A 15945-nucleotide genomic window follows, 5' to 3' on the forward strand; every position below is an offset into this window, starting at 1 on the left:
CAAGCCTCGTAATAAAACGGTGATAATGATCATGTTTATATTATCCATGATAGAGGGGGTTTTGGGGGGGGATTAGATCGCGTAAATATAAATGTGTCGTTAAACCCGCCACCACCCGACGCAGTTAATTGGTAAGGTTTGTCACGTAAACAGAAGATGCTAATTCGTTATTAGTACAGCACACCGGTGTGTTGGAGAGTAAATCCGCGAAAGCCTACGTGTTAAACTGACTCACCTCATATCTATATCACTACTGGAGAGCAATGAACAGCACGAGTCCCGGCAGAGTGCATGGACTGCGATTGGCCATGATGCGGAGCTCCGCGTGGGGGGCACGGAGCTCCGCGTGGGGGGCACGGAGCTCCGCATGGACCCAGCAGTCACTCAGTACTCACCCAACCAGCACCCACCCAGCACTCACTCACCCACTCACCCACGCACTCACCCACCTACTCACCCACCTACTCACTGATCCACTCACCCACCCAGCACCCAGCCAGCACTCACCCACCCACTCACCCACCCACTCACCCATGCACTCACCCACCTACTCACTGATCCACTCACCCACCCAGCACTCACCCCCGTGTCTACGTGTCCCCGTGTCCCCGTGTCTACGCGTCTCCGCCTGCGCCTCGATGCGGAACGCAAGGGAGGGAGGGAGGAGACGCCTCGAGGTCGTCTCGACGCTGTTCTCGCTCCGCGCTAGTTCTCTCAGCGCCACTCCGCCTCCTCCTGCACGCGGAGCCTCCCGGGTCCCGCCCCGTTCCCCCGTGACGGATTAGAATCCCACGATTATTTATTTATTATCCCTACTGCCACCGTTACTTCTGTTGCTCCTGCTGCTGCGTCTGTACGGACGACGCGACACGTGACGTGCTCTGCGAGCCCTAGGGCTTCGTCGGGACGCTACCCTCGAGAGGTTGGGGCTCGTCTCTGTCTCCTCGTGTCTCCTTGTGTCTCCCTGTCTCTCTGTCTCCTTGTGTCTCCCTGTCTCCCTGTCTCTGTGTCTCCTTGTGTCTCCCTTTCCCTCTGTCTCTGTGTCTCCTCGTGTCTCCTCGTGTCTCCTTGTGTCTCCCTGTCCCTCTGTCTCTGGGTCTCATTGTGTCTCCCTGTCCCTCTGTCTCCTCGTGTCTCCTTGTGTCTCCCTGTCTCTCTGTCTCTCTGTCTCTGTGTCTCCTTGTGTCTCCCTGTCTCTCTGTCTCTGTGTCTCCTTGTGTCTCCCTGTCTCTCTGTCTCTGTCTCCTTGTGTCTCCCTGTCTCTCTGTCTCCTCGTGTCTCCTTGTGTCTCCCTGTCCCTCTGTCTCTGTATCTCCTTGTGTCTCCCTGTCTCTGTCTCTGTGTCTCCTTGTGTCTCCCTGTCTGTCTCTGTGTGTCTTCTTGTGTCTCCCTGTCTGTCTCTCTCTGTCTTCTCGTGTCTCCCTGTCTTGTCTCTCTGTGCCCCTTCGTCTCTCCGTGTCTCCCAGCGTCTCTCTCTGTCTCTCCGTCTCCTCGTGTCTCCCTGTCTCCGTATCTATGTGCGTGTCTCTCACCGTGTCTGTATCTCCTCACGTACTCCCCTCCGTGTCTCTGTCCCTCTCTTCATTGTCTCTCCGTGTCTCTCGAATTCTCTCTCTCCGTGTCTCTCTCCGTGTCTCTCGAATTCTCTCTCTCCGTGTCTCTCTGCGTGTCTCTCTCCGTGTCTCTCGAATTTTCTCTCTGCGTGTTTCTCACCGCGTCTCTCTGCGTGTCTCTCTCCGTATCTCTCTGCGTGTCTCTCTCCGTGTCTCTCTCCACGTCTCTCTGCGTGTCTCTCTGCGTGTCTCTCTCCGCGTCTCTCTGCGTGTCTCTCTGCGTGTCTCTCTCCACGTCTCTCTCCGTGTCTCTCACCGCGTCTCTCTGCGTGTCTCTCTCCGTATCTCTCTCCGTGTCTCTCGCCACGTCTCTCTCCACGTCTCTCTCCGTATCTCTCTGTGTGTCTCTCTCCGTGTCTCTCTCCGTGTCTCTTTCCACGTCTCTCTCCGTGTCTCTCTCCACGTCTCTCTCCGTATCTCTCCGTGTCTCTCTCCGCGTCTCTCTCCACGTCTCTCTCCGTGTTTCTCTCCACGTCTCTCTCCGTGTCTCTCTGTGTCTCTCTCCGTGTCTCTCTGCGTGTCTCTCTGCGTGTCTCTCTGCATGTCTCTCTGCGTGTCTCTCTCCGTGTCTCTCTCCGCGTCTCTCTCCGTGTCTCTCTGTGTGTCTCTCTTCGTGTCTCTTTGCGTGTCTCTCTGCGTGTGTCTCTCTGCGTGTCTCTCTGCGTGTCTCTCTCCGTGTCTCTCTCCGTGTCTCTCTGCGTGTCTCTCTCCGTGTCTCTCTCCGCGTCTCTCTCCGTGTCTCTCTGCGTGTCTCTCTGCGTGTCTCTCCGCGTCTCTCTGCGTGTCTCTCTGCGTGTCTCTCTCCGTGTCTCTCTGCGTGTCTCTCTCCGTGTCTCTCTCCGTGTCTCTCTCCACGTCTCTCTCCGTGTCTCTCTGCGTGTCTCTCCCCGTGTCTCTCTCCGTGTCTCTCCTCTCTGCGTGTCTCTCTCCGCGTCTCTCTCCGTGTCTCTCTGCGTGTCTCTCTCCGTGTCTCTCTGCGTGTCTCTCTGCGTGTCTCTCTGTGTGTCTCTCTCCGTGTCTCTCTCCGCGTCTCTCTCCGTGTCTCTCTGTGTGTCTCTCTTCGTGTCTCTTTGCGTGTCTCTCTGCGTGTGTCTCTCTGCGTGTCTCTCTGCGTGTCTCTCTCCGTGTCTCTCTGCGTGTCTCTCTCCGTGTCTCTCTCCGCGTCTCTCTCCGTGTCTCTCTGCGTGTCTCTCTGCGTGTCTCTCCGCGTCTCTCTGCGTGTCTCTCTGCGTGTCTCTCTCCGTGTCTCTCTGCGTGTCTCTCTCCGTGTCTCTCTCCGTGTCTCTCTCCACGTCTCTCTCCGTGTCTCTCTGCGTGTCTCTCCCCGTGTCTCTCTCCGTGTCTCTCCTCTCTGCGTGTCTCTCTCCGCGTCTCTCTCCGTGTCTCTCTGCGTGTCTCTCTCCGTGTCTCTCTGCGTGTCTCTCTGCGTGTCTCTCTGTGTGTCTCTCTCCGTGTCTCTCTCCGCGTCTCTCTCCGTGTCTCTCTGTGTGTCTCTCTTCGTGTCTCTTTGCGTGTCTCTCTGCGTGTGTCTCTCTGCGTGTCTCTCTGCGTGTCTCTCTCCGTGTCTCTCTCCGTGTCTCTCTGCGTGTCTCTCTCCGTGTCTCTCTCCGCGTCTCTCTCCGTGTCTCTCTGCGTGTCTCTCTGCGTGTCTCTCCGCGTCTCTCTGCGTGTCTCTCTGCGTGTCTCTCTCCGTGTCTCTCTGCGTGTCTCTGTCCGTGTCTCTCTCCGTGTCTCTCTCCGTGTCTCTCTCCACGTCTCTCTCCGTGTCTCTCTGCGTGTCTCTCCCCGTGTCTCTCTCCGTGTCTCTCCTCTCTGCGTGTCTCTCTCCGCGTCTCTCTCCGTGTCTCTCTGCGTGTCTCTCTCCGTGTCTCTCTGCGTGTCTCTCTGCGTGTCTCCCTCTCCGCGTCTCTACATCTTCGTGTCTTTCTGCATCGTTCGCTGCATCTCCCCGTGCCTCTGTCTGTGTCTGTCACGGGGAGCGGTGGCGCAGCGGTTAGCGCTACGCTGCACTGCGAACCCGGTGACACGAGTTCGATTCCCGCTTACGGCCAACACCGGTGACGATTATCTGAACCGGTGATGGGCCTCCCCTAGATCGACTCAGCCTCAAATGAGTAACCTGGTGCGGTGTGTAAACATCGCTACCAGGGGAGACAAAGGCGGCCGGGCGTGGTGCTGGCCACCCACCCCCTCGTGTGCCGTGCCGGCCTTCATAGGTGCTGCTCGCTAACAGCACTTGCCCCAACAGTCTGTTAAGGCTACACGGGGAATCTTTGTCTTTGTCGCGTTTCCCCCCGGCGTGTTTCTCGTCTCACCTTGTCCCTTGGACCACTTGTTTAAGTTGTCTAAGTCGTCTAAGTTGTCTAAGTCGTCTAAGTCGTCTAAGTCGTCTCAGTAGTCTAAGTTGCTCTCCCCGTGTCTCTGTCTCCAGCCGGCGCTTTGGATGCTCTAAGAACCGCGTCTCTGCTCAACGACATCGGCCGTGGGTTACCCCGAGTCGCAGAGAAGTCTCTCGTGCGTCCACTGCAACCAACAACAACAACAGCAGCAGCACCTCTGATTAGCACGGTTGGCTACGTACGGTGCGAAAGAAGTTCTACATACAACAGCAGTTGCAGCAGCAGCAGCAATGACACTGAGACAACAACAACAACAGCAACATCAACAACAGCGGGACGACACCACCACCACCAACAACATTGAGACAGCAAGAACGTTGGAATAGACAACATCAGCAACAAGGCCGACCACGGTGGCACAACTGTAGTGGTGGTGGTGGTTGTTGTTGTTGTTGCAGCCAGCAACCTCGACCCAGTAAACAGAGGTTCCTGCGTAGATGATAAAACACATCACCATCATCAACATCTCCGCTATAACCATCATCATCACTACCACTATAACCATTATCATCATCACTACCACTATAACCATCATCATCACCACTATAACCATCATCATCACTACCACTATAACCATTATCATCATCACTACCACTATAACCATCATCATCACCACTATAAGCATCATCATCTTTATCACCACTATAACCATCATCATCATTACCACTATAATCAACGTCGTAATCATCTTCAGTGTGTGTGTGGGGGGGGGGGGGGGGGGTTAAGCATATAACGGTATTGCTCTAGCAATACCGTTATAGCATTCGTCATCTTCATCACCACCACCATCATCATCATCGACCACGGATGATGTCGACGCTGATGACACCACTGATGGTGATGATGGTGGTGATGTCGAGTGCGTCATTAATGACAGATGTCACCTCCACCTGCCGTGTTGCCCGCTAATGTCTCTCCTCGCAACTCCGACTGAGATTGTCGACGGCGGTCCTCTCTTCTTGTTGGAGTCGCCACGTGGCGCAGAGCGTAGCCCCCCTCCGTCTGCAGAGATACACAGATCCACTCTCAGTCCATGCACAGACGAGCAACAGAGGCGTAATCTCAAGCCGTGCACGCACACACACACACAGCACGGGGCAGTCGTCCTGCTTGATGGAGCTGGTCCCTGGTTCACGTCTGGCAACTCGAGCGTCGCACTCGGTTCACTGCTGCACGGAGATCGCGCGTGCGTGTGTGCGTGTGTGAGCGTGTGTGAGTGGCCTTGCGCCGATTGCAAGCTGATTATATTTGTGTCGTTATTATTGTTGATGCGATTAGTATTTTAATTATGATGGACACAAATCAACCTCCGCGCTCCTAATTTTTTTCGCGATCACATTTTTTTTAATTTAGAAAAAAAAAATTAATCGGCTTTCGGATTTTACTAAGTTGTAAAGAATACTGATCGGAAAATAATCTTATATATGTAGTGTGTCGGAGTGTTCACCTCTCGAGCCCATTTGGAAGGTCATTTCACTTGACATTGTCGGTCGTAGCGGTCAGCGCGCCACATTACGAAGCTTGCGACCCGGGTTCGATTCCCGTTCACGGCCACCAACACCGCTGACGATTATCTGAACCGGTCCTGGGCCTCCCCCTAGGTCGACTCAGCCTCAAATGAGTACCTGGTGCGGTGTGTAAAACATCGCCACTGGGGAGACAAAGGCGGCCGTGCGTGGTTGCTGGTCACCCACCGCCTCGTGTGCCGTGCCGGCCTTCACAGGTGCTACTCGCTAACAGCACTTGCCCCTACAGTCTGTTACAGGCTACACGGGGGATCTTTGTTTTTGTGCAATATACCCACTGGGGCAATACGGCCTTGGCAGCTATAGCCTTTGTAACACCCGCTTCCAACGCTATGCGATACATTTCCAGAACTTAACTACACTATAATTAGACTTTTACAGACCTTCCCCATTGGCAAACGTCCAACACTTCATTACAATTAGGCTTCCCTGCCGCCCCGTAGAAGGTTGACGGAGTGGGCGTGGTGGCTATGCGGAGTTTGTGAGTGTGTATCTCACACACACACACTACACGACACACACACTACACGACACACACACAGTAGACTCGAGTCACTTGCCCAGATCGTGCGCAACGCAGATCACCTCGGCGAAGGGCATCTGTGGGGTATAAAACATCCACAACTCAAAGCGCCTCGCCACTCATTATCAATCAACCCCACCGCGCTCCACCATGTGGGACATTCTCAACACCACCTCCTTCACAACAACCACCACCACCAGCAGCACCACCAACAACTTCTGGTCACCAGCTCACGACCTCACCACCCTCCTCAACTGGTCGAGCACCGCGACTCCGGACGCTTCATCAACAACCTCCTCCTCCTCATCATCCTCATCGACGCCATCCTCCTCCGACGCCGTGGCCACGGCGGTGATGGCCACGGTGCTGTCGCTGCTCTGCGTCGTCGGCGTGAGCGGCAACGTCTACACCCTCCTCGTGCTGCGCCTCCTCTCGAGACGCCGGGGCAGCCGGCGCGCCTCGGGCTGCCCCGGTGGCTCGCCGTCGTCGGGCACCGCGGGCTCCGTCTACTGCTTCGTGCTCAACCTGGCGCTCGCCGACCTCGCCTACCTCTCCACGGTGCCCTTCGTGGTGTGCACCAACGTGGCTCGCACGTGGTTCTTCGGCGACGCGGGCTGCCGACTCCTCTTCGGCGTCGACTTCGTCACCATGCACGCCATCATCTTCCTGCTCACGGCGATGAGCGCCGAGCGCTACGCGGCGGTCGCGCGTCCCCTCCGCCACTACGCAGGGGGCCGCTGCGCCGCGTCGTCTCGGCGTGGCTGGGCCGTGGCGCTCCTCGTCTGGGCTCTCTCGCTGGCCGCGGCCGCGCCCAACATGGTGATGGTCAACCTCGGCGAGCTCAGGCTGCGCGGCGGCGGCGTGGCGCGCATCTGCGTGCCCAGCTGGAGCCCCGGAGCGTTCCGCTGCTACATCACCGTGCTGTTCGTGACGAGCGTCGTGGCGCCCGGTCTCATCATCGGCTGCCTCTACGTGCGACTCGCCGTCAAGTACTGGCGCTCGCAGACCGCCACCGCCGTCGCCTCCGTGCGCTCCCCGAGGGTTAAGGTGCTCTACATGATCCTCGCCATCGTGGTCGTCTTCTGGGCCTGCTTCCTGCCCTTCTGGGCCTGGCAGCTGGCCAACCTCTACTTCCGAGACCGTCTGGGCATCTCGCGGAAGGCCGTGTCCTACATCAACCACGCTGTCACGTGCCTCACGTACGGCAACAGCTGCGTGAACCCCTTCCTCTACACGCTGCTCACCAAGAAGTACAAGGAGTTCCTGGCTCGCAGGAGGACTCCCCGTGGTGCGGCCGGCGCTGGCAGGGCGCTCGGAGGCTCCGGGGGCTCCACGTCGTCGCACGACGCGCCCTGCAGGAACGTCCGCATCTCCTCACGTCGGTCGACGATGACGAGCGCTTAGAGGATCTCGGCTTCAGAGAGAGAGACATCGCGAGCCAGAGAGAGAAAGAGAGGGAGACATCGCGAGCGACAGAGAGAGACATCGCGAGCCAGAGAGAGAGACAACTCGAGCCAGAGAGAGACATCTCGAGCCAGACAGAGAGACAACTCGAGCCAGAGAGAGACAACTCGAGCCAGAGAGAGACATCTCGAGCCAGAGAGAGAGACATCGCGAGCCAGGGAGAGAGACAACTCGAGCCAGAGAGAGAGACATCTCGAGCCAGAGAGAGAGAGAGACATCGCGAGCCAGAGAGAGAGACATCGCGAGCCAGAGAGAGACATCGCGAGCCAGAGAGAGAGAGAGACATCGCGAGCCAGAGAGAGACATCGCGAGCGACAGAGAGAGAGACATCGCGAGCCAGAGAGAGAGAGACATCGCGAGCCAGAGAGAGAGACAACTCGAGCCAGAGAGAGACATCTCGAGCCAGACAGAGAGACAACTCGAGCCAGAGAGAGAGACAACTCGAGCCAGAGAGAGAGAACTCGAGCCAGAGAGAGACATCTCGAGCCAGAGAGAGACAACTCGAGCCAGAGAGAGAGAGACATCGCGAGCCAGAGAGAGAGACATCTCGAGCCAGAGAGAGAGAGACATCGCGAGCCAGAGAGAGACAACTCGAGCCAGAGAGAGAGAGAGAGACATTGCGAGCCAGAGAGAGAGACATCGCGAGCCAGAGAGAGAGACAACTCGAGCCAGAGAGAGAGGGAGACATCGCGAGCCAGAGAGAGAGACATCGCGAGCCAGAGGGAGACATCGCGAGCCAGAGAGAGAGACAACTCGAGCCAGAGAGAGAGACAACTCGAGCCAGAGAGAGACATCTCGAGCCAGAGAGAGAGACATCTCGAGCCAGAGAGAGAGACATCGTGAGCCAGAGAGAGAGACAACTCGAGCCAGAGAGAGACAACTCTAGCCAGAGAGAGAGACAACTCGAGCCAGAGAGAGACATCGTGAGCCAGAGAGAGAGAGACATCTCGAGCCAGAGAGAGACAACTCGAGCCAGAGAGAGAGACATCGCGAGCCAGAGAGAGAGACATCTCGAGCCAGAGAGAGAGACATCGCGAGCCAGAGAGAGACAACTCGAGCCAGAGAGAGAGGGAGACATCGCGAGCCAGAGAGAGAGACATCGCGAGCCAGAGAGAGAGACATCGCGAGCCAGAGAGAGAGACAACTCGAGCCAGAGAGAGAGACAACTCGAGCCACAGAGAGAGGGAGACATCGCGAGCCGGAGGATTTCTCAAGTCGGAAGACGCGGTAAGGTCAGAGGACACGTGAAGGGAGGTCATGTCAAGTCAGCGGACCGAATGAATGTCAGCAGCACGGTGATGAGATGTTAACTACCTCACCTATTATACAGGAGGTCGTGGGTTCGATCCCGACCCTGACGCCTGCTGTATATTTGGAGTTTGCGTGTTCTCCCCGTGGTAGCGTGGATTTTTCTCCGGATCCTCCGGTTTTCCCTCCACATTTAGAATAAACATGCGTTTAGAGTATTTGGTTGCGATAAATGTGCACATGTTAAGCCGCTGAGTTGAGTTATCATTTGTGTCCAGGTCGCTTCTGAAAAAAAAGAGCTACACGGCTCAGTGGACCTTACACCTGGTAAAATAAAACAAATAGTTTTAGTTCATTGTTTTATCTCAAAGATCAGAGGACATCCGAAGCTCGCGTGACATCTCAATGACACGTGCTTACATGACCTCATGCCGAGAGACACGCGTCTCGAGCCCCGAAGATTTCTAAATCCAGAGAAGTCAAATGTCACGTTCAACATCGACAGCGACAGTTTTTTTTTGCTTTTAGTGCTTCGTCCGTTGCTCTCTCCCGCACCTCCGATGAGCAGGGTCGGCTACGTACGGTGCGAAAGAAGCTCAACGTACAAACACTGCTCAAGATTAACAAACCGTTGTATTCATCACCAGCAGCACGTCTTATCAACACCACCACCACCGCCACCGTCATCATCACGAAATGACATTGTATCAATGCCGCCCGTGCGCTCAAGTTAATACTGATAATAATAATAGTAACGATGCTATTTTTTAACGCGAACAATATTTCACGGACATCGCAAACGACCGGCAGCTTCGAGGCGCCGAGCAGCGTTCCGTGTGACTCGAACGCCAGTCGAGAGAGAGAGGGAGAAGGGTGGAAAGATGATGGGTCAAAATGTGTTAGGACGCATTCGTCAAAATAGGCACGCAGATCCGCGGAAACACATCGCGCGGGATAAATGTCCTTATTGTTGATTATTATGATTATTATTCAGATCGTTTACCCAGGAAAGCCTCACCGAGTCTCGTGTTTGGCAGGAGGAGTAGGGTGTTGTCAAGTTTTCGCTGTAGCGGGAGGTTGACGATGATTTTTGCTGCTGCTATGTGATCCCGACCCCGAGTGTATTTGCGGTGAATATTTTACTTTGTTTAAATTTGGGCGAATGTACTTACTCGTGTCGTGTCATCGTCTACGCGATCGGTGTTAAATGTGGTTGTGGTTATTGTTGTGCGTGTGGAGAGAGAGATGGGGATGTTAACGTGTTTTACAAGAAGACTGTGTTCGTGATTTATGTTGAGTCAACGCTTTCAAAATCTGACTGTGTCCATCATCATCAGCACATTAATTATCAACATTATCATCATATTAATAGTCTAATTATAAATCAACATAATAAACATATAAATTATTAAAATCAACATCATCAACACATTAATTATCTAAATCATCATCAACATATTGATTATCTAAATCAATATCATCATCAACAAATTCATTATCTAAATCAACATAATCAACACAGCCATTATCCACATCATGATCATCATATTTATTTGTCTACATCAACATCAATGTTATCATCAACATCAACATTCATTCATCAATATCGTCTACATCAACGTTAATCATTGGTACAGTAATGTCGCCCTCGTGTCCACATCATCAACATCAACACCAATCGCTGTTGTAGCAACATCGTTAGTGTGTTCCCATCCACGATGTTGTCACAACAAGACCCGTGTGTTGACATCACATCCAACATCATCATCATCGTCAAAAATCACTCTTACGGCAGTCCAGTTACGACGCTAAGACATCATCATCAACATCACCATGATCAAAATCATCATTAACATCATCAACATCACCATCATCAAAATCATTATGGTTAACTCATTTATATAAAACTGCCTTTGTGTTTAGTTTGTTGTCGTTCACCAGCACCTCCAATGAGCACGGTTGGCTACGTACGGTGCGAAAGAAGTTCCACATACGTACAGCAATCACTCTTGCGGCAGTCCCATTGCAGCGTTAAGGCATCATCACTGTTCTGTATACTCATGCTCCGGAGGGCCATAATCAGCATCACTGCGTGTCCGGGACGTCTGAGGCATCTGTAAAAAAAAGAGCTTTATAGCTCATCGGATTCCTCCAGTATAAATAAACATTCTGAGTCTGAACGTTCGTTATAATGTGAGCCCCAAATTGTCCGCGTGTCTCTGTCCCCACGCCGAAGACTCGAGACTCGGGCACCACGACCCCTGGGATAGCCACGACTCTGATCACGCACGGATCCCGCACGCGCCTTTGTCTTCCTCGATCGATGCAAGCCACGTGTGCGCTTTCTGGCTCTTCGGGTTTGAAGCGGCGTGTTGTTCGGCATGATGTCCGACGTTTCGCTCGATTTTTTTGGTGTAACCGTTTCAGCAGAATTGAGTTTATTTCCGTTATCGCCTTTGCACGAGCGCACAGATCCAGTGATTCAAAACCGCCAAGCGGCTAGCGACACACGCGTGTGTGTGGTGTGTGTGTGTGGTGTGTGTGTGTGTTGTGTGTGTGTGTTGTGTGTGTGGTGTGTGTGTGTGGTGTGTGTGTGTGTTGCGTGTGTGTTGTGTGTGTGTGTTGTGTGTGTGGTGTGTGTGTTGCGTGTGTGTTGTGTGTGTTGTGTATCTGTGTGGTGTGTGTTGCGTGTGTGTTGTGTGTGTTGCGTGTGTGTTGTGTGTGTGTGGTGTGTGTGTTGCGTGTGTGGTGTGTGTGTTGCGTGTGTGTTGTGTGTGTGTGTTGCGTGTGTGTTGTGTGTGTGTGTTGCGTGTGTGTAATGCGTGTGTGTTGTGTGTGTTATGTGTTGTGTGTGTGTGTGTATTGTGTGTGGCCGAACCCGGCGACCCGAGTTCGATTCCCGCTCACGGCCACCAACACCGGTGACGATTATCTGAACCGGTCATGGGCCTCCCCTAGGTCGACTGAGCCTCAAATGGCTACCTGGCGTGGTGTGTAGTAAACATCGCCATTGCGGAGACAAAGGCGGCCGGGCGTAGTGCTGGCCACCCACCAGGCCTCCAGAGGTGGTCACTAACAGCACTTTGCTACACGGGGGGATCTTTGTCTTTGAGGGGCGCACGTGTGGCTAGGCCACGTGGCCAAACACGTACGTAAATGTTGACTACTTACTTAAGCTTACGCGTTAAGCACGAATTAAAGTCGTGAAGGACGAGTTGTTACAACAACAGAAACACCACATTCCGTGTTAATAACACTGTGGCCTGAAAAAAATGTAAATATATAATAGGTGACGTTTCGGACAATGGCCCTTCTTGAGGGCAACATATCGAGGTCACTCAACCGAACGGGACCTTTTTTGCCGGCGTCAAAGTATGAAACACGAAGAATGTGTTTGTCATGCCACTCTACCTCTCTGGCCTCTTTACCTACTGCGAAGGACCATTGCCCGAAACGTCGCCTGTTAGGTAATTGTTTTATTTTAGAGGCCAGAGTGTTGTTATTGGTATTGTTGTTGACACGGAATGCGTACAATGTTATCTTTGCCGCTTGTGCACCACTGCACACCTAGCAGCACGGAATATTTTTTTGTCGTTGCAATCGTTGACACAATGATTAATTAGTTTATGTTATCTATAGCTCTCCACTGCCCAACAGAGCCAGTAAAATTGAAGGGTGACAGTGATGAAAACAAAATTTACACAACGCTTGCACGATGATCTAACCCAAAAGAAACGAACTCTGAATCATATCGGTCGTGAAAAGCGACGCGTATTTTAAAAAAATATATAAATAGTTAATAGAGTCGGACGGGATGTCACAGCACCAGGCACAACTTAGCAGCAACACACAACACAACTCAACAGCAACACAACTTAACAACAACACGCTGCACAACTCAACAGCAACACAACTTAACAACAACACGCACCACAACTCAACAACACGCTGCACAACTCAACAGCAACACGCTGCAACAACTCAACAGCAACACAACTTAACAGCAACACGCAACACAACTTAACAACAACACGCACCACAACTCAACAACACGCTGCACAACTCAACAGCAACACGCTGCACAACTCAACAGAAACACAACTTAACAGCGACACGCAACACAACTCAAAAACAACACGCACCACAACTCAACAGCAACACAACTTAACAACAACACGCAACACAACTTAACAACAACACGCTGCACAACTCAACAGCAACACGCTGCAACAACTCAACAGCAACACAACTTAACAACAACACGCACCACAACTCAACAACACGCAACACAACTCAAAAACAACACGCCGCACAACTCAACAGCAACACAACAGCAACACGCGGCACATCTTAACAGAGACAGAGGCACCACAGTGGCTATTCTTAGGCTGTTGTAGGCAATGTTAGTCCAGTCCGTAGTTTTTATTCGATATATTATATCACAATGGCGTGATCGTACGTGTACGTTGTTGCTATGTGAGTATGTATCTGTGTGTGTGTGAGCATGTGTGCATTTGTGTACTTGCATTGCTGGGTTGTGTGTGTGTGTTGTGTGATTGCACCTGGCGTGTTTGAGTGTGTGCCTGTGTGTGTTGTGTGATTGCGCCTGGCGTGTTTGAGTGTGTATTGTGTGTGTTGTGTGATTGCGCCTGGCGTGTTTGAGTGTGTGCCTGTGTGTAGGTCAACTCAGCCTCAAATGAGTACCTGGTTGCGGTGTGTAGTAAACATCGCCACTGGAGAGACAAAGGCGGCCGGGCGTTGGTTGCTGGCCACCCACCCCCTCGTGTGCTGTGCCGGCCTTCATAGATCCTGGCTAACGAACACTTGTCCCGACATTCTGTTAATAGTATACGGGGGATCTTTGTCTTGTTTATGAGTATTATTTTTTGGTCTACGTGGTGTGTTTGAGTGTGTGTGTGTGTGTAACTGTGTGTTTGAACTTCGCCGGTTAGAAACATTTAGGCTGGCCTGCCTACGATCCATCCTGGGTTTAACCAGGCCGGATTGTGTGAGGAGCTCACAAATCCTTGAAAGATCTGGGCAAGGTCCCATCGGTGAGCTCCTCCGGCAGGCAAGGCTGCGTTGGTTGGGTCATGTAGCCCGCATGCCCAGCCACCGCATGCCGAAACAGTTTTTTTCGGCCGGATTGAGGGGGCTAAACGGGCGCGGCACGGGCTAGAGAAGAGATGGAGTGATGTGGTACAGGAGGACGTGGAGCTGAGTGGACTTGCCGATGACCGGTACCAGCGGTGTCAAGATCGTCCTCTGTGGAGGAGGCTCGTGAAGGACGCTACTGGGCAGTTGGAGGCAGTCGCCCTCCAACAACAACGGAGGGCGGAGGAACGACGCTCACAACAACGAGCGGAGCGCCGGGTGGCTAAAGCACAGCAGATTGGCACAGTAGGGGGCACAGGTGGTGCATCAGCCAGTCATCTCAGTCAGTCGACCCGTGGCACCTGCTGGATCTGCCCCGTGACCTCCTGCCAGCGGGCGTTCGACACTTCACGTGGCCTCAAGGTGCACATGGCCTGGCACAAGCGTCGTGGTGACGTCACCGCCACTTAGTGGCGAATGGCGGTTGTTGTTGTTTGAACTTGTATGCGTGTACATATATGTTAGAGGCACACTGGGGAGACAAAGGCGGTTCTGATCACCCCACCCCCTTCGCGTGCCGTGCCGGCTTCGCGAACATCACTCGCTGCCTGTCAAGGGACATACGGCAGTGGGGGGTGAGTTTGGATATTTCTACTGAAGACTATTATTTGTCGTTTGCCATGTGAGAGAGTGCACCTAGCCTGGCACACAGACGCTGCGGCGACGTCACAGCCACCACTGGTGGCGACTGCTTATCGTGAACGATGCAGCTCCGTATTGTTGCCCGTATCGGCGTAATTCTGCATTTGACGAGTCGCTCGGGAGCAGAGGTCGGCGCCGGGAACAAGCGGACGGAATGTGGCCGTGTGGTCAACCTGGCACGAGGGATCGTGGTCAGTGCCGGATGAAGCGAGTGCAGGGTCCTGTAGCGTTTAATGTTATAAAGGGGTCCTACATTAAAAAAAAATTAAAACACACCCATTTTTAACTTGCGCGGTAACGTCAAATTGTATTTTTTTTCATTTACTATACAACCAGGAAGGGCTTACTGAAGACGAACGCTTGTGTTGCGATCGAAACGTCGTAGTTTTTTTGTTTGTTATTTGTGGTTATTTTCTTTGAACCTATCTACGTGACTTTACCGAAAGACCCAAAGAATAAGTGGTTCTTGGTTAGCCTGTGGATTAGAGGGTCGACTTTTTTTAAAACATTTGGTTTATTTTGCCAGGCAAGGCCCACTGAGCGATGTCGCAGCTGTTTTTCAGAAGCGACCTGGCCAGAAATGACAGCCCAACGAAGTGGCTTGTCACGCGGACATTTATAGCAGCAGCCAAATACTCTAAACGCGCGGTGTTGTTTCTAAATGTGGAGGGAAATTACCGGAGGAGCCTGAGAAAATCCACGCGACCACGGGAGAGAGACGCAAACTCCAAATATAGAGCAGCAGGCGTCAGAGTCGGGTTCGAACCCACTAACCTCCTGTATACCAGGCGAGGTAGTTAACATCTCCTAGCCACCATGGTGATGATGATGATGATGAGAAAGAGAGACACCGCAAACTCCAAATATACAGCAGGCGTCAGGGTCGGGATCGAACCCACTAACCTCCTGTATACTAGGCGAGGTAGTTAACATCTCCTAGCCACCGTGGTTAGCGCACTGTGCTACGAACCCGGCGACCCCGAATTCGATTCGCGCTCACGGCCAAGACCGCTGACGATTATCTGAACCCGGTCCTGGACCCCCTCCTACCCCTAGGTCGACTTAGCCTTAAAACAAAATAAGTACCTGGTGTGGTGTTTAAACTACAGTAGTGGGGAGACAAAGGTGGCCGGGCGTGGTTACTGCATTGACCATCCACCCTCCACTCTCGTGTGCATCTCGTGCCGGCCTTCATAGCCGCTACTCGCTAACAGCACTTGCCCCAACACTCTTGTTCAAGGCTATGCGGGAGACATTTATCTCTGTATGTTTTTGTTATGAGTACCAGGGTACACAAAGTGTCTGTAATGAACGTGGATATGCAGGCGCGTGTGCGTGCGTGCGTGCGTGCGCGCGTGTAGACGTAGCGCACGTGT

At 53.0% G+C, this 15945-nt stretch overlaps 1 protein-coding gene across 1 annotated transcript; it reads left to right on the plus strand.

The window, feature by feature from the left end:
- The first annotated feature begins 613 nt into the window (after positions 1-613).
- On the plus strand, positions 614-8208 carry LOC116949566 (urotensin-2 receptor-like). The gene is made up of 2 exons (XM_032966991.2): positions 614-922; positions 4045-8208. The coding sequence occupies exon 2, from the start codon at positions 6212-6214 to the stop codon at positions 7463-7465; it is 1254 nt and encodes a 417-aa protein (XP_032822882.1). The 5' UTR covers positions 614-922; positions 4045-6211; the 3' UTR covers positions 7466-8208.
- Positions 8209-15945: the final 7737 nt, after the last annotated feature.

The sequence above is a fragment of the Petromyzon marinus genome, chromosome 37 (genome assembly GCF_048934315.1).
Source record: "Petromyzon marinus isolate PM22_M1 ecotype Great Lakes invasive population chromosome 37, UKy_Petmar_22M1.pri1.0, whole genome shotgun sequence".
NCBI lineage: Eukaryota > Metazoa > Chordata > Hyperoartia > Petromyzontiformes > Petromyzontidae > Petromyzon > Petromyzon marinus.

What these genes read in the sequence shown, in the direction of transcription:
- LOC116949566 (XM_032966991.2), top strand. Translation starts at nt 6,212, where the DNA reads ATGTGGGACATTCTCAACACCACCTCCTTCACAACAACCACCACCACC.